Here is an 18597-nt window from a genome sequence, read left to right as displayed (position 1 = left end):
GTTTCTTTGCTTTAAACATTGATAAAAAAGTTCAGGACTGCTAATATTTCTTACATTTAGCATAATTTTAGCATATGTTTTTTTTTTCTGCCTTGAAGTCCTTTTGGCTTCACCAACAATCCCTGGAATTTTCAATTTTATTTCCCAACTTGTGGTTTTTGAATTTGTTACCCAATTATTACGTTTCCGTGAATTGCAAGCAAACACTTTTTGTTAGCTAACAATTGGAGGGTGGAAAAAAGCCTTTAATTACTCCTAGTACATAACTATCTTCTCTTACATAACTGTCCTTTTCACTATCTCATAACTATCTTCTTTGCTGTTCCTGTAATTGTATAAGACCAGTAGAAAATTACACAATGGGTAGTAATGCGAGGTCCTGGTTAGAGCATAAAAGAATAATCCAATGGAAAGACTAGCGAATTTTTGTTCCCTGTTGCTCACGAAAAGAAGAGATCCCATGTTTGTTTTTGTTTTTTTATGAAAACCGATTTCTGGAACGAACCAAGCAATTTTAGGGCGTTCGTACTAAAAATGTAAACAATTGTTTCATTCACTTTGATAGTGGTTCTTCCAATCGAAAAAAGAAGAGAGTATGAAAATCCCTTATTAGCTTGTGGAAAATGTGACAAGGCTCTTTTCGTGATATAGGATTTTATATTATTCCTTTGCGTTGAAAACAAACCCTTTTCCCATATTTAAAACTGTGATTCTTTTCTCTACAATCATTAAAGTTATTTTATAGCATATTAGAAACAGGTTTTCTTTTCTAGATTAAAATTAATTTCCCCCCAATCCTTGCTTGCATTGCTTTTCATAAAAATAACTGCCATAAAATCTTATTTAATTAAAACTTGAAGCAAAGAATACAATTCCGAAGTTGAATTTAAGATTGAGGTTGTATTTCTACCACGGATGTCAATATTATGAATCAGGTAATTTTTGAGCCATGATTGTAGCCTTTTTAGTATAACCACGACTCAAAAATGACTTGATTAGTGAACGCGACAGCTGAGTCGTCTTAGAAAAAAAAAACCTGCAGAAAAATAACGTGTTACACACGGGACATTTGGAAATAGATATCCAAAGGATTTCAGGCTTCTGCAATCGATGTAATAGGGTTGTTAACAACTAATACTGAATTTAACTAAAAATTTAGCATAAAATATGCAAAAGTGTTTTGATTTTGGATAGCTGAAGCTTGCTCGTAACGTTCTAACCGTGTAAGATATAGGTAAATTAGTCATTTAACCACATTCTTTTTTGTTTAAATTGGGTGGCCACGTAAAAAAAAAAAAAAATGTTGAGAAATGGAACTATCAAACAACTATCTTTATTGTAAGTACCTTTTTAAACAATAATTATAACACAAAACCGGGAAATGAAATGGAATTTTATTTTTAAGAAAAATATACTATAAGTTGTTTCAAAGAAATCAACTGATGGACTTGTTGCCTGATATTTCAGCTGACTTTTGTAGCTTTCTTAATTGAGTCCAGAATAATAGGTTTAAAACTGAATGTGGGCCTATCCGGAAATAACTCGCTAACAGACCCTTGTACAAGCCAAGAGGTCCTTCTGTTCTCAAAACTTTGATACAACAATCAATGACACCATTATAAAGCAATCCTCTTCCTTTTGCATCTATTCCTGTAAGAGAACAAGATAAGATATATTATTAAAAAAAAAATAAATAAATAAAAATGCAATGATCCCCGGAAAGTCTCATTACTTGTAGAGGTAGAACTTTTATTTTAGTCTATAAAAGAAGAGATAAATTCAAAAACATCCGATAATATACTGCTACAGCTACAACAAACTTGTCTTAGTGAAAAATAGCCCGAGTCAAACACGAAGATGGGTACTTGCTATCTTACCTAAATAGAAGCCCCCCCCCCCCTTTAACAACCTTCCTAGGAACCCTGATATCGTATAACTTATTATAATCTAGGTTTCTGATCGAACTGAAAATCCCATTCATATATATATATATATATATATATATATATATATATATATATATATATATATATATATATATATATAATATATATATATATATATGTATATATATATTTAAATATATATATATATATATATATATATATATATATATATATATATATATATATATATATATATATATATATATATATATATAAATATATATATATATATGTATATATATATTTAAATATATATATATATATATATATATATATATATACATAAAAAAATAAGTTGTTTGTCGACTGACGTCATGTTTGTCGAATGACGTCATGTTTGTCCACTGACGTCATTATAAGGACTGAGCATTATGACGTAATGTGTGTATTTTGTGTGTTTGTAAATGACGTCAAAGGCTTTGTATTTGACGTCATTATAAGTATATAAGAAGGCGTTTCAAAGAGAAATTTTTAGTATAGATCTTAAAATGACAGAAGAAACAGCGGAGGAAGCTGCTCAAATAGTTGATTCAAAGAGAAATTTTAGTATAAATCCTACAATGGCAGAAGAAACAGCCGAGGAAGCTGCTCAAAGAGTTAATGCAAAAAAGGCTTGCGGCTAAAGAACGCAAAACCGCGCAGTTAGATGAAAATCAACCTGGACAGCGAGAGTCAAAACGTATCAAAACTGAAAATGATAGCGATGATGATTGGGTTTGGGATTTTGACTTGGATAAGGTCATCAATGCCTACCAGATTTTAGTTAAAAAAAAACAAAGGTTCGACGATATGTATTTCATAGTGACGAAAGACAAGCCAAGGTAAAACAAACCAAACAACTTGAAAGTGATACCGATGATAAAAAACGACGTTGAAAGGACTATCGTTTCCCAGTTGCAACATCTTTTCCACTAAAATAATAATTTAATGCTTCTGTTCAAAACAGCAATCGAATTGATGCCTACTGATGCGCAACTATCAACGAAGATTTGTGCTTATCTACTGCAAACAAACTTCTCAAGCATTTGGGAATGCCTTCACCTAATCAGACATGACTATACGGCCCATGTCTTCCGGCAAAAGTTGCTCTCCTTCATCTCCTACAGAGTTATGGGAGAAATACAAATCGTAAATGGCCGAGCATATACTCCACCGAATACGGCTAGAAAGGTCAGATATGACCTTGGACTTTACAACAGAAATTTATAACTGCACTTTAATTATGATTAAAGATTTGTGCTTATCTATTGCAAACAAGCTTCTCAAGCATTTGGGAATGCCTTCACCTAATCGTACTGCTTCTATTTCTACATGTGTTGAATGTGATCGTGAACAAAGTTACGACAAAATTGATCTATTGTCGTATGTTCCAGACCGGGACACAAGGAATATAAATGACGACCGGGACACTCAAAGAGAAATTACAGACCGGGACAGAAATGACAAGCGGGACACAGGGAATATAAATGACGACCGGGACACTCAAAGAGAAATCACAGACCGGGACACAAATGACGACCGGGACACAGGGAATATAAACGACGACCGGGACACAACTACAACGGGGACGCCGGAAGGGCACATGGGGGATATATAAATGACGACGGGGGCACAGGGAATATTCGATTAGCAATTACCATCAACAAAGCCCAAGGGCAATCATTAGAAAAATGCGGTATAGATCTGAATACGGATTGTTTTCCCATGGACAATTATATGTTGCATGTTCAAGAGTCGGTAAACCTGACAATCTATTTACATGCACAGACAATGGGACAGCGAAGAATATTGTATATTTGCAAGTTTTACGTAGTTAAAAACATATATATATATATATATATATATATATATATATATATATATATATATATATATATATATATATATATATATATATATATATATATATATATATATATATATATATATATATATATATATATATATATATATATATATATATATATATATATATATATATATATCTGTCTTTATTCACAGGTGGGACACAAGGACACAACTACAATGGCGCGTAACGACTTACACGCGCGGGGGCTTGGTGTGGCGTATATATATATATATATATATATATATATATATATATAAATATTATAATAGAAACGAATACAGGACGTGAATTGTATCAAGCTATAATGATTTGCTTAGCGAAAACAAAAACAAAGCATGTAAGTTACCACATTAAAGTTTGCCTATAAATTGCTTTTGTTCCAGGCTAAAAAGGAGACAAAAACTGAGGCCTCATGTGAATGAATTAAACACATGAATTTTTGTTTTTTATAAATTAACAAAGGTTCTCAATTTCAGCAGAAAAGCAAGCTATGTCCAGACCGGGTGCTAAATCAAGCAAAGCTCGGATTCGGTATAAAAACGATCCAGATGAAAGATGTGGAAACGATTAGAGTCTAGACTCGATGAAAAACGAGCGAAGTCCAAGTTGCTAATTGCCCTAATGGCTATGAGAAAGACACGTTGCTCTTCCTTTGAACAGGAATCACGCAAAAAAGGTTTTCAATCTACATGATTGTAGAACCCAATTGGACCACTGGCCTTTCCAATACCCAGCAGTCCCACCACGATCATCTTAGTAGAAGGATAGGCATGTCACATCTTGTTTGAACCGGACTCGTGCAAGGTTTTCCAATCTGTTTGATTAAAGGACAAAAGAAAGCCCATTGCCACTCTTATATTGCTCCCTTCCCCGACCGTAAATTTTTTAGCACTAAGGCAGGAATGGGATACCTTGTTCAAACTGGGATCATGCAAGAATGTCTTATCTATTTAATTGAACAGCCAAAAGGGGCCAGTGGTCCTTACAACATCCCCAACCCCCTTTTCCATCCCCGCACTTTTGCAGAAAGATGTACAAACATGTTGCGCCTTGTTTGAACAGCTTTTACTTTTCTTTGAAAAAGTATTTTAGTATTTTCTTTTTTACTAATTCAGTACTAAGATTCATTGACGTCTTGATAATTATAAAAAAAAAATATCGATATTGTTGCGTCTCCCTGATTATCCTCAATGATTTTCATTTGGTATAATATTCTTTACGAACTTATACATTTTTGGTTTGAGATACGAAGTTTCAAGATCTAAAGAATATAGGATTTTTCGTACACCAAAAAGGTAAAGGAATTTTTTTTTTTGAGGTATAAAAATAAAGAACTCGTTTTTTATGCGTTAGTTTAGGTTTTTAGCAAAGCGCTAGTTTTACATAATCGTTCTCAAATAGGAAAATATCATCACTCTATTTTACACTAGTTTATAGATATATGTTGTGCGCTCTTTTCTTCAACCAGAAAATCTGTTTTCTTTTTAAATCAATTTTATTATAGTCGACAAACCAGAATTGGAATAATAGAGAATGTGTCTCATAAAGTATTTTTATTATATTTTCCTTTCTTGGACTGATTATTTGAAACAGACGCTCTTAAAAGCCTGGGAAAGGACTTATTCGATCGTAAATTAGAAGTTCTAGTGTCCTTTCTCAGAGCCAAAACTGATCAAATGGCTGCCTGCCGTTTTTCGACACCCCATGAGACCCCAAAACTCAAAAGGCATTGGGTGAACGATTCAAATAGCCATTTCCATTAGAACAGTTGAAAGGTGCAAAAAATGTGCCTCTATGGTTGATAAGTGCACCCCCCAGGGGTAAAGATTAAAATATAGCCTATATAAACCGAGGCTTCATAGATATTTTTAGCAGAAAGGTGGACTGCTATAATTTCTTGAAATCAGTTACGCAAAGATTTTCAATATTTGTAATTAAACTACCCGAAATGAGGCACTTTGTCCCACTCTTGCCCCTCCCAGCCTTTTCTTTTCTTTCTGTTTTCTTTCTTTCTTGATTTTCACCGGATTGGTGTCAAAAGCTTTTGAGGTTAATGACCACCAATGTGAGGCGAACTCTGCAGCATAGACGTCCAAAGTCAAAACATACTGGACATATCCCACGTTGTTGCCCCAGATAGGAAACGACAGCTCAGCCCTTCTGAGAAGTTGAAAGGATATAGCACTACCCATATGTGTGGTACCTTATGTTCAATTGAAGTTTCATGTCTTCATGTATAGTCATTTTGGCATGTTTTAGATTTGATATCATCTCTTATTAGCTATTAATTGACTTAAGTTTTACGTTCCCCCTGAATTTTCTAAGGAAAAGTTCAATATATTTTCTTATTTCATTCAGTAAAACGAACATCCCATACAGCTAAATTTCACATGAATGTGAGAGACCAGCATTGAGAAACAAGCAAAAAAAAGAATACAGATTAGCCCTTCAGGTTTTATGACTGACTATTCGTCACTGAGATAAGACCCAGAGCAAGAATAACCAAAAAATATTCAGTAACAGCAAAATATTTCTTTGTGTGAATATACAAGATATCCACGTGATCTAATATCCACTGAAAATGAAACGCTTTAATCAAAAGAGACAGCCTGTTTTATTAGAGATGGGAAGGACAATACATATTAAAAAGAATGAAGAATGAAAACACTAATTTTGGGTCCACGCTTTAAACATGACAATGCTAAGTGTTTGAACAATACATGTTCGAATCATAAGGGCGAAGATCAGCCCCCCGATATTGGTTCATAGCACCTTCGAAATTTTAAAATATCGTAGCTCAAAATATGCTAGTTTTACTTTCGTAAAAAGGGAATAAAATTACCTGTAGATACTTCCACTTGTTTCCCACTTATGAAGGATGTTCTCAACGGCAGTTACATGGGCCGCCTCTCTATTTCATAGCATTCTTTAACCCTTACCTTGGTACAAGCTTCAACTTTCTTCTTGTCTTCTTCTTTCTTTACTTTTTCAAGTTATTAAAGATGAAAAACCTTTAAGCGTAAATCGAGTAGTTTGGTCTAATTTTGCTTATGTAGGCATACAAAGAATGAAAATGAATAAATAAACAACTAGAACTCTATCAAGTTAGAATTCCTTCTTAAGTTAATAAAAGATTTACGTATTGGAAACGAAATTACCGTAACTTTTAAGAATTCAATTACCGTCTAAATTATATGCGGAGGTAGAGGTGTCGATAGCCAAAATGTGTTTGTGAAAGGTGATAACAGATTTTACAGATTTACTGAGTTTACACATTTTTACCAACATAAACCAAGACTTTAGTAAAATTGGGGGAGACCCCTTCACTGCATCACTGACACTTGTTCTATGCCTTTATATTAGGGATACATGATTGAAGTGAACCAATCCCAAAAAATTATCCAAGACCAAGAGGAGAACTTCCACTATCCATTTGAATTTCTTATAAGGCCATTTAAGATTACTTTCGGCTAAGCTTTGGCATAAAAATGATTATTCGTATAAAAATGTAGCATATTATGCATCGAAAGAATCATTCGTGATAAAAGTAGAATTGGTATGCTTTAACACTGAGCCTCTCCTCCTTCCCCTTATAAAGAAAACAATATGAGTTTACCTTGATTATATATCCTAGTAGAGATGACATCAAAAGGAGTCATTAATAATACAACAGCAATGCCACTTAGAAAACTAGATGCTAAAATATTGAGCCAGGAATCGTGCGGGAAAATCTGAAAAGGAAATGTAGTCAACTCAGTTTTGAATGAATTGTAAACATAATAAAAATTACTTTATCATAGCATACAGACCGAATCCCATTTCCCCAACAGGTATAAATATACCCTTTAATCAGCACTGTTTTGATAGCCCAAGAGGTCACCGTGCTTCCCTTTTCTCATTTTTTCTTAGCCTCGAATCTAAAATAGTATTAAATATGAAACTTATTATTTACTTGCACCTAATTAAACAAGGAAACCCAAAATTAAGCAGAAAAAGAAACTGCCCATGCATGTTACTCTTGAGTGAGGAAAACTGGGAGAATTTATCCTAAAAGCAGACCTTCCATGGACCCGAGAAAACTTTCCGAAGATCGGGAGATTTCAAAAGACCAAAATTTTTCGCTGGAAAAAGTAAATAGTGCTTCAAATCAATATTTCAGAACAAAGAGAGTAAGAAATTAATTTAAAAAATTATTTGTTTAGAACTTTAACATCTAATTAATCTATATATATAAAAATAAGTTGTTTGTTTGTATGTCTGTCTGTCTGTCCGCATATGACGTCTGAATTATTTCATCATATACCAATTCAAAAACGAATGTATTCAAGCCGAAGTAGCTGAGTTGGTAAAGCGTTATGTTCCAGGTTCTAGGTCCGAGAGGTTCCAGGTTCGAACCTTGGCTTTAGCATTAATACAAAAGAAGAAAAAAAACTAAAAAAGGTAAAAACTACAAAAAAAACTAAAAAGAAAATACTAAAAAAACTAAAAAAGCTATAAAACTACAAAAAAGGTAAAAATAAAAAACTAAAAAAAGGAAAAAAACTGAAAAATAAAGGAGAAAAAGAAAACTAAAAACCGGGACACGGGGAATATAAATGACGACCGGGACACTCGAAGAGAAATTACAGACTGGGACACTGGGACACAAATGACAACCGAGAGATATAAATGACGACCAGGACACTCAAAGATAAATTACAGACCGGGACACAAATGACGACCGGGAAACCGGGACACAAGGAATATAAATGACGACCGGGATGCTCAAAGAGAAATTACAGACTAGGACACTGGGCCACAAATGACGACCGGGATCCTGGGAATATAAATGACGACCGGGACACAGGGACACAACTACAACGGGGAAGCCGGGGGCACAGGGGGATATATAAATGACGACGGGAACACAGGGAATGTTCGATTAGCAATCACCATCAACAAAGCTCAAGGGCAATCATTAGAATAATGAGGTATAGATCTGAATACGGATTGTTTTTCCCATGGACAATTTTATGCTGCATTTTCAAGAGTCGGTAAACCTGAAAATCTATTTATATAAACAGACAATGGGACATCGAAGAATTTTGTATATTCGCAAGTTTTACGTAGTTAAAAACATATATATATCTATCTATATTCACAGGTGGGACACAGGGACACAACTACAATGGCGCGTAACTAATATGGCGCGCAACGACTTACGCGCGCGGGGGCGGCTTGGGGGGTGCGAAGCGCCCCCACCAACTAGGTGTTGGGGTGGCACGAAGCGCCACCCCAACAGCTAGTAACTTATAAAAAAAGAGAAAAAAAAAACAGATATAGTTGTCCATCTCTCTTTACTGTCTATTCGCTAAACCTACATATGAAAATAACAAACAAATAAACCTCCAAGAAAACCAATATATATAAAACTCATAATTTGAATATAATATTTCTCTGATCTTTTTCTTAAAATAGACCAAATTGCTATAATTTTCTGTTTCATATCTAAAATATTAAAACTTGAGCCTCCCATATTATAAACAGAACTGTTGACGCGTTGGGACTTGACGGCCCGAGGAGCACTAAGACTATCCTTAGGCAGGTATCACCTATATGAAAACAGAGCTTGTAGCCAATGGAACCAAAAACAATTAGCCAACTGATGTTCATGAAATTAAAAATAAATGCTAATATACAAAAATCCCCCGGGCCTGCTGCAGGATCTGTCAAGTTAGATGGAGTAATTTCCATCAAGATTCAAACTCTTTTAGAATATTCCCTATTTCTTAAGCCATACACATTCTCCTTTATAAATGTGTATCCAAATAGTTTTTTTTTTCATAACTTAACGTTTAGAATCAATATTAATAGCACAGTCTTTTTTTGCACATATTGTTGCTAAGGTCCCGGTTTTCAGAGTGCCAGTTTTCTATTGACAAGGTTTTTTTACTTATCGTTCATTATAATGAAAGGTTTGATTTCTAGGCATTATAACTGTTATACTTGTATTTTTAACAATCTGAACACTAGTCAGCTATATTAATGCCAAAAAGGTGTGTAAATGATAGAGATTCAACTTACTTTGAGCTCATGAATGTATTCTCTAGACTTAGTAAAAGTCAGAAGCTGGCTTGCTGATCCTACTGATACTCTTGGCAGAGACGATAATGAGCCTCTCCACAGCCCTTTGATTCCATGCTGTTTATAAATAGAACTCACAGCGTCTCGCATCCCATTATGATCGTGTTGATAGCCTACAGCAATGGAAGCATTTGAATGAGACTGAAGCTGAGTCTTCACCTAAGTATATAGTAAATAGATAAATGGAAGAGTTTTATGAATTATTTTTCACTTTTACAGAGATACTAATAGTAACTAAAGAAGATAAAAGGCCCTTTTAAAAAATAGAATTACCCGTCAGTTCATTTGATGTTTATCAGTTTCTGAAATGATTTTTATCGTACTGTTTTTCTTAAAACTATTTGATTTTTAAACTTTAGGAATCATGCTACTCCCTATGGAAATAATGCTAAATTTTACGTACAACCCTGCATTTGAGAAGAGAGGGGAACCTTTCCCCCACACTGGTTTTCAGATTGATCAAAAGGAACGCCCATGCACATTGAAGAAATGTTGTTCTCATAATGCACTTTTAGGAGCTTCCTGACCTCAATCAATTAAACAAAAGAATTCTGATAATCCCCTATAACTTCTACTGGCTATAATATTGTTCACCAGCTACGTATTTACGGGTGGAAATACCAAGTTTCTATAAACAAAAGCAGTCTTTTCTTTGTAAATTTAAAATCAAGGATACGAATACTGCTATTACTACTACTACTACTACTAACAATTTGTTACAGCACCAAGCCACCTGAGGCCAACACAGTTATGCACGCTCGTCTTCCATCCTAATCCATTCAAAGCCTCTTTCTTTGCAACCTCCCAAGAAATTCCCATTTTCTGTAAGTTTTCCTTACGACATCCGCCCACCCTATTCGGGGGAGGGGGGGCGACCGGTTTTCATTGGCCCTGGGCATAGTCTGACAAGGACGACCATGGGCCATCTGACATCCTTCATGTGCCAAAAGTGTCCTAGCTACTTCTGAGATTTCTTTCACTATAACTCTAAAAAGCGGGAGTGATCCACATTTTCCACACAGCTTACTGTTTGAGATAAAGTCAGTAAGTCGGGTACCCCAAAAAAATCCGTAGGCAATTTCTCTGGAAAATATTTAGCATACCCTCCTCCGTTTCTGGAGCGCCCACGTTTCAAAACTATATTTAACCACAGATATCACTGTAGGTTATAATATTCTCATGATGGTGCGTCGAATTATCTTTCTATTATTCCAAACTTTTTTCAACTATGAAAAAAAAAACTTACAAATAATACTACCTAGGAAAGTAAAACTGTCCACTTCATCGATCTTCTCGTTACCCAACATCACCTCTTCACCTTCATTTATTCATGGTCTTAGCCACTTGGTCATCTTAGCATTAACTTTCAAACCTATTCTAGCACCCTGAACTCGTAAAATATCTAAAAGATTCATTTATTTTGGTATCATTTTCCACGCTATTCCACGCCTACACAATAAAAATAAAGGCAAAGGTAATCTGCAGGCAGGCTTACATGCAGTTAGCATATATTTTCCCCCTAGCATTTTAAGTAAGAGTGAGAAAGTGAGAAAAACAACCAAATAATCGTTCTTGGCAGGTAATTTCATTAAAAAACTAAGTTTTTTCAACTGAAAGTAAGGAGCAATATTAAAACTCAAAACGAACAGAAATTATTACATGAACGAAGAGGTCGCCCTCTCCTCAATACCATGCTCTTTATGCTAAAGTTTGATTAATTTTTTTTCTCAGTTAATTACAAACAACTCTTGAATCACAAAGGCTGTTTAATTAGATTAATCAGCTCTTTTACAAGTTCTAAAAAAAAAAAAAACTTAAAAGTCAAGAGCGAGGTATTAACGAGAGGACGAACCTCTCATTGATGTAATAATTTCTGTTCGTTTTAAGTTTTAATGTTGCACCCTACCTTCAGTTGAAAAAACTCGTTTTTTATTTAGTTTCTGATCTTTTTTATATGATGCTGGGAAATCCAGCTCCCCCTCCACGGAAAATTCCTTTCCACTACGAAAAATTCCTCCCACGTAACCCCCCTCACCAGAAAAATTCCCCATGGAAACCTCTGTATACTTCAAAATAACCACCTCTATATTTAAAGAATCGACAAAGTTCATAGCTTGCGGCCTTTCCCCCCGGCACTGTGGGGGTAAAGTTATCCTTAAAGACACAATTATTGTATTTTCCAACTACTCCGAAAAAAAAAATATCCCAAAATTTAGGTCGGGTAAATAAGCGTGGGAGGGGGGCTAGTTGCCCTCCAATATTCTTAGTCCTTTAAAAAGGGCAATAGAACTTTTGATTTCCGATCAAAAGAGCCTTCTTCCAATAGCCTCTAATACTACAGCAAAGTCAATCTTAATGAACTTTACAATATGAGCTAGATAACTTTGACTTCTACACCAATATAATTAGTTTTTTATTCTGACTCCAAACGTATAAAATTCATTAGGTAAACGTAAACTATTTTCACATTGTCAAGCATAAAAGAATAGAATAAAAATCACTGGTATTAAAGACAGAACCAATATCTTCGGGTTCCATGGCATTCTGGCAGAAGATCCCTTGTGGAGGATTTAGGAGCTCAAGAGCAACGCAGAGCCGACTTCTTAGATAAAAATCTTATGTTTCTATGCACCTGAATACGGTCTTAAGAGCGCCAAGACTGCTGTTTTCATTCTGAAACTGGATATGGTTCATACATGTTGAGGATGTTTGGACAGTACGCCTCATTTGTAAGATTTGTCATGTCTACATTGTGTTTGGTCCATAGTTGCGGTTCCTCCCTCACATCATGGAAAATTGTGAAACTTCATTAAAAATTTATATCCGATTTCCTACCTAGGATTAGGGAAAAGAGTTTCATCATTCAAGCTCTGAAGGTAAGGCCCTATTTTATTTTTTATCCCATTTGTGACGCGTAATCTATGTCTTCAGAAGCTTCAATTGAGGCTTTCGGAAAATCTGGATTGTTTGTCTCCTCGTGACATTATCATCATTAAAAAGCGACGAAAGAACAGCAAATAGGTCTTTTTTGTTTCTTTTATAGTTTCTGCCATGTTTGATTCTGAGGGAGGTATTATTTCATTCACAACATTTCTCAGCCGTTCACAATTATCAACGAAATTTGAATTTTCCAGTATTTATACAACAATCAATGCTTCCAGCGGTAACTCTAAAGGCAGTATGTTGCCTAACACGAATTTCACAAGAGCGTAAAAAAATTGTAAAATGTTGAGTTTTTCTATTGTTATTAACTAACAGCTGTATGCACAAAGAAGAATAGCACTGGTCTTTAAGATGATCGAATAAAAAAAAGGACAAGTTATTTCAACTGAAAGTAAAAATGAACATTAAGACTTAAAACCAACAGAAATTATTAGGTATAGGAAGGGGTTGACCCTACTCAACACCTCGGTCTTCACGCTAAAGTTTTTAGTACTTTTAAAAAAGCTTCTTATTATTCTAATTAAGCGAACGATGTGTTTCAGGAGTCGTACTTAAAGAATTGGGACAAAATTCAAACATTAGCGTAAGGAGCGAGGTTTTGAGAAGGGGGTAACCTCCTCGTATACGTAGTAATTTCTGTTCGTTTTGTTTTAATGTTGTTCCCTACTTTCAGTTGAGAAAACTTTCTTTTTATTTAACTTCTGATCTTTTTTTTAAATATGTCGGGAAATCTGGATCCAACTCCACGGAAAAAGCTACCCTCCCCAGGGATATATCCTCTAGGCAATTAAATTCTTTTGAAAATTACCCCGGACAATTACTCAACATCTCCAAGCGTAAAACTGAATCGCCAAAGAGAAAGTAAGACATGAGAAGAATTTCGTATAGGAATTCTGGTAAATTCCACCAGCTTAAAATTTCCCCTGAAATTTCCCTCCCAAAGGAAAATTTTCATCGTGGGAAATTCCCACAACAGAAGCTCCACCGCCCACCTGAAAAATGTATGCATACTACCCAATAACAAATACTTTACGTTAACAATGGGCAAATTTTATAAATTTAATACCTTTCCCCAGGGGCTTTGGGAGTCATGTTATCTCCAAAGATATAGTTATTCGTCCTTTCAACTACGCTAAACAAAATGGTTATATCAAAATTTTATCGAATGATTTTGAGAAAAAAGAGGCGTGGGAGGGGGCCTAATTATCCTCTAATATTTTGGTCACGTCAAAAGGGTTCTAAAACTTTTAATCTCCGTTATAACGAGCCTTTTCCAGATATTCTAGGAACTCTTGGTCGATTAGATCACCCCTTGAAAAAAAAAAGAAAGAAAAGAAACAATCGAATAAACTTGCATCCGTGATCTTTCTTCAAGCTAAAAATGCAAATTCCCCATTTTTTATGATAGGAGCTTGAAAGCTCTACAGTAGGATTCTCTGATGCTCTTAATCTGATGGTGTGATTTTCATTAAGATTCTTTGACTTTTAGGAGTTTTTTTCTTTTTTTTCGAAAGTCAGGCAAATTTTCTATGGCTCGTTGCCTTTGATGGGTAAGACTAAACTTAATGAAACTTTCATATTTGGAATCAGCATAATAAGCCGATTCTTCGATATATCTATTGGTATCAAAATTCCGTTTTTTAGAGTTCCGGTCACTATTGAGCCGGGCCTCTCCTTACCTACAGTTCATTACCACAAACTGTTTAACAACAGATAATACCAAGTTATTTAGTTCCGAATGCCAAAAACTAGTGCAACTTAAAAATGGTGATAACATGTTTTAGGGAAAATATGAAATAGAAACGCAGATTAATCCATAGTAAACAAATCAATATAGAGCGTTTTGTTTAATAGGGTGAATTGTAAAAACCACTTGAACCTAAGATTCGCACAGCACCTTTTCGATTCCACAGACAATGTATCTTCGTGATTCCGTTTATGAACTGAGAGCCCACTCTTCTTGTGTGGTTTGCTAGTCCCGAGTTTGTTTCCCCCCCAAAATTCCTGCATGAAATAGCTTATCTCAACGCAAGCAAGACACGAAATGACCCAAAAATTCCGTTGAAATGCTCTTGCTCTGTCACCGCTAGTAATGCCACCAAATATCTTTAAGTTCGTTATGAATTCTAGTTCTATGATCAGGTGAGTGATTAGTAAAACAAAAATCGATTTGCTTACCACTAGCCTACATAAATTCATTATCTGTATGTTTTATAGATGGTACTGTGTATGGAAATCGACAACATTGCTTAGGGTACTATCGGTGACGGATGACTAATAACAAGAGTTCAATAGGTGGTTGGGAGCGCCCCATAAAAGTTGTTTCCTTCAGACATCCTGAAGTTTTTGTTCACTTGTTTTAGACAGGGAGAAATCTGGCTAGCAATCATAGAGAAATCAAATAAAAATGAAATCGCAGAATGGACTCCCAGTTATTCCAAGAGAAAAATACAGGATATCTTTTATCCACAATGGTATTGATCATTTAAAATAGCTATGCTACTATGAATACATCCTTATTGTTCTCTCACCTTTACCGGCCATTTAGGTCTCTCTTATGACTGATCTGAAGTTCCTCTCCACATTTTATGTATCAGAATTGAGAGCGCTTACTGAATGTGATCATAGGAGGACATTTTATAACCAAGTGCTTCTTTGAACAAATCACGCTATGGAACCGAATAAACACACAGAAAAAACAAATAGGCTACTCTGGGGAACACAAAATACAAAGACGTTAGCATAATAGCAAGTTACATACCCAAGGGAGGCCTTTCCCACTCTAAGATTGTATTCTTTCTAGATTTACAGGCACACAGCCTGTCTTTGCACATTAGACGAATTAGACTCCCCCTCCCCCAAGCTAAGGCACTCTTAGGAATAAAACAGCGCCACGTCCCTTGTATATAAACTCGGCCAAAATTTAGAGGGGGAGGATGTTAGATATTTTTTTTCTCACAAAGGACTCCTGAAGCAACAGAAACATAATATTTTGCACCAGGAGTCTCCAAAGTTTCTCATGGGTCTTCCAGAAAATTTTAAAAAATATTTAGAAAATGGAGCTGCTTAATGCAGCATATATAATTCTTGTTTTTATTGTCTTCTAGTTTGCGGGGCCACATTCGCTAATAAGTCTTCAGAGACACATGCTCAGCCATGTATAGTAATGAAGGTTATTAGCATAGAATATTAATTTACAAAAGACAACAGACAGAAAACGTTTTTGGGATTGCCCTGGGCTATTTCTCCTTTACCACCAGGTCTCCAAGGTCTCCTTTCAGGTTTTTTCCCAGGTGAAGCAGTAAAAGCAGCGTGTAGGGCACTGTTTGTTCGGATTTTTTATATTTTCAGAAAACAATTCTATACAATGTCTTTTCTGAGTCATGTAACAAATCCATGGCTAATAGCATGTTTTAAAGAATTTTGTATTAATTGACATTTTTCATGTTTAAAAGTTTAAAAAAGGGGTGATGCCAGTTAATTTAAAAAGTATAACCAAAAAAATAGTTTAAAGCAAAATAAATGGAAAAAAATTAGAAAAGAATATTTACAAAAGTTATTATTAAGAAGTTCAAAAAGAAAACGATGATTTTCTTTTCAAAGAAAATATTTCATTCATAAAAAGCAGACATGTTACCTGTTTTTTTATGTTTTTTTTTTTTTTTTTTTTTAACTGCTAAACACATACCAAATACAATGGACTACCAAAGAAGGCACCAACGCATCCTGCCACTAATCCAGCCAAAATAGTTTTTGCTGGACTTGCTGTTCCATCTGGTCTTCTTACAAAGCCTTTGTCTTCAAAGAAATGGAATGTTCCAAGTCTCGAGCCATTCATGCATAACTGATACCAAAGAGCAGGGACTAGGCCTTTTTGTAGCGCCAAAATGCCCTCAACCTTAAACAAACAGTAGAAAAAAGTTACAGAGAATAGGCATCATTTGATTTAACAGTTGGCTAATGTGTCTGAGCGTAGTTAATTTAGCAGTCTAAAAGAGCATCCACATTTTGAAAGAATTTGCTTTCACAGCACTCTGACTGGCGAGCTAAACTGCTGGATCAGTATAATATGACCTGCCTGATCATCATTTCTATAAACACAAAACAGAAATAAGCAGATCCACAAACAAGCCACTTGCCTATAAATTGAAAAATGGCGAGCAGCACAGTCACTAGGCTGGTTACCAGTGATAAAAGATTTTTTTCGTTTTTACAGAGAATTGACTAGACTATTTTGAGAAAAGGCATCTGTGTCTGGTCCTCATTATTTTTGTCGCCAAAGAATGGTCTTCAGCTACCTGGGATTATTGCCATTCACAGAGACAACGCAAGTCCAAATCGGGAATAAAATTACCTATTTTTCATGGGTTAAGAGACGATTAACAAGAATATTCTCTTTATGATGGATCTGAAGTTATATTTTCAATAAATGTTTCTAAGAACAATGGCAAATCTACAGACGACAACTATATTTCTCTTTATTTTGCAAGGGATTTCCTCTAAAATCCCCTCTTCTAAAACTAGTGGTTACTCAAAAGCACCTTATGCCTTTTACTTTTTGGCAGTTCATGTATGTCACTTTATTCTAAAATCTGCAGTGACAAAAACCAGTTTTTGTCACTGAAACTCCACAGCATGAAATTGGATTGTCTCAACACCTAGTTAGTATCTTTCTAATCAGTACCTGTAACCACTTTTGACTAATAAAAAGAGCACTAGTCCTTTCAATTTCCAATCAAATGAGCCTTTTTCAAAATTTCTAAGACAACAAATTACATCTCAAAATTTCTCTCAGATGTATTTTGAAAAATATGATGTGTGAGGGGCGATATCCACTCTCCAATTACTCTGAATCTTTCAAAGGGCACTAGAACTCCTGATTACCAATCTAATAAACCCCCTTCAAAGTTTATACAATCGCCTTTCTGTATATATATATATATATATATATATATATATATATATATATATATATATATATATATATATATATATATACCTTGTAGTATATAGCCTTGCCCTGATGGCTATGTTGGGTCTTTTTCCTCAAAGACAAAATATCAGGATCTTTCAATTAAGCTGAACAAATGGCTATCTCTAGATTTTTATTGGATGTGTTTGGGGAAGTGATAGGTATGGGAGGGGGTTAGTTGCCCTCTAATCACTTTCAACTATTAAAAAGGGCACTAGCTCTTACAATTTCTAACCAAATGAGCTGTTTTCGAGTTCACTAGGGCAACAAATGTTTATCTCAAAATTTCTATAAGATGCATTTCGGGAAAGTACAAGGAATGTGGGGTATCTGCCCTCCAATCACTGACTCTTTTGATTGCACTAGAACTTCTGATTACCAGCCCAATGACCCCCTCTAAAATTTATACATGTACCTTATATGCCCCCAGGGCATAACTTAACCCTTGTCCTGAGGGCTCTGGGGGGTTGTCATACTCAAAGACATAGTTTCTGGATCTTTCAATTATGTTGAACACTATCTTGAAATTTTGATTGGATGTGTTTAGAGAAATGGTGGGTGTTGAAGGGAGATTAGTTACCCTGCAATTACTTTTGACTATTAAAAAGGACATAAGTCCTTTCAGTTTTCAATCAAAGGAGCTCTTTTTGGAGTTTCTAAGACAACAAATGGCCAACTCAAAATTTCTATCAGATGCATTTCTGGAAAATATGTGGTGTGGAGGGGTATACACCCTCTGATCACTCTGAATCTTAGAAATCACA

At 35.0% G+C, this 18597-nt stretch overlaps 1 protein-coding gene across 1 annotated transcript in view; it reads right to left on the bottom strand.

The window, feature by feature from the left end:
* Nucleotides 1-1374: 1374 nt before the first annotated feature.
* Nucleotides 1375-18597, bottom strand: part of LOC136043077 (solute carrier family 25 member 35-like) — a 20425-nt gene continuing 3202 nt past the window's right edge. Inside the window, exons 2-5 of the mRNA XM_065728000.1 lie at nt 16550-16759; nt 9859-10077; nt 7412-7526; nt 1375-1650 (exon numbers count right to left, since the gene is read on the bottom strand). Of these exons, the coding sequence (XP_065584072.1) occupies nt 1436-1650; nt 7412-7526; nt 9859-10077; nt 16550-16759 (759 nt within the window). The 3' untranslated portion in view covers nt 1375-1435. The remainder of the gene's footprint in view (nt 1651-7411; nt 7527-9858; nt 10078-16549; nt 16760-18597) is intronic.

The sequence above is a fragment of the Artemia franciscana genome, unplaced genomic scaffold (assembly GCF_032884065.1).
Source record: "Artemia franciscana unplaced genomic scaffold, ASM3288406v1 Scaffold_289, whole genome shotgun sequence".
In the NCBI taxonomy this organism is placed as follows: Eukaryota; Metazoa; Arthropoda; class Branchiopoda; order Anostraca; family Artemiidae; genus Artemia; species Artemia franciscana.
This window is presented reverse-complemented; position numbering and strand designations above follow the sequence as displayed.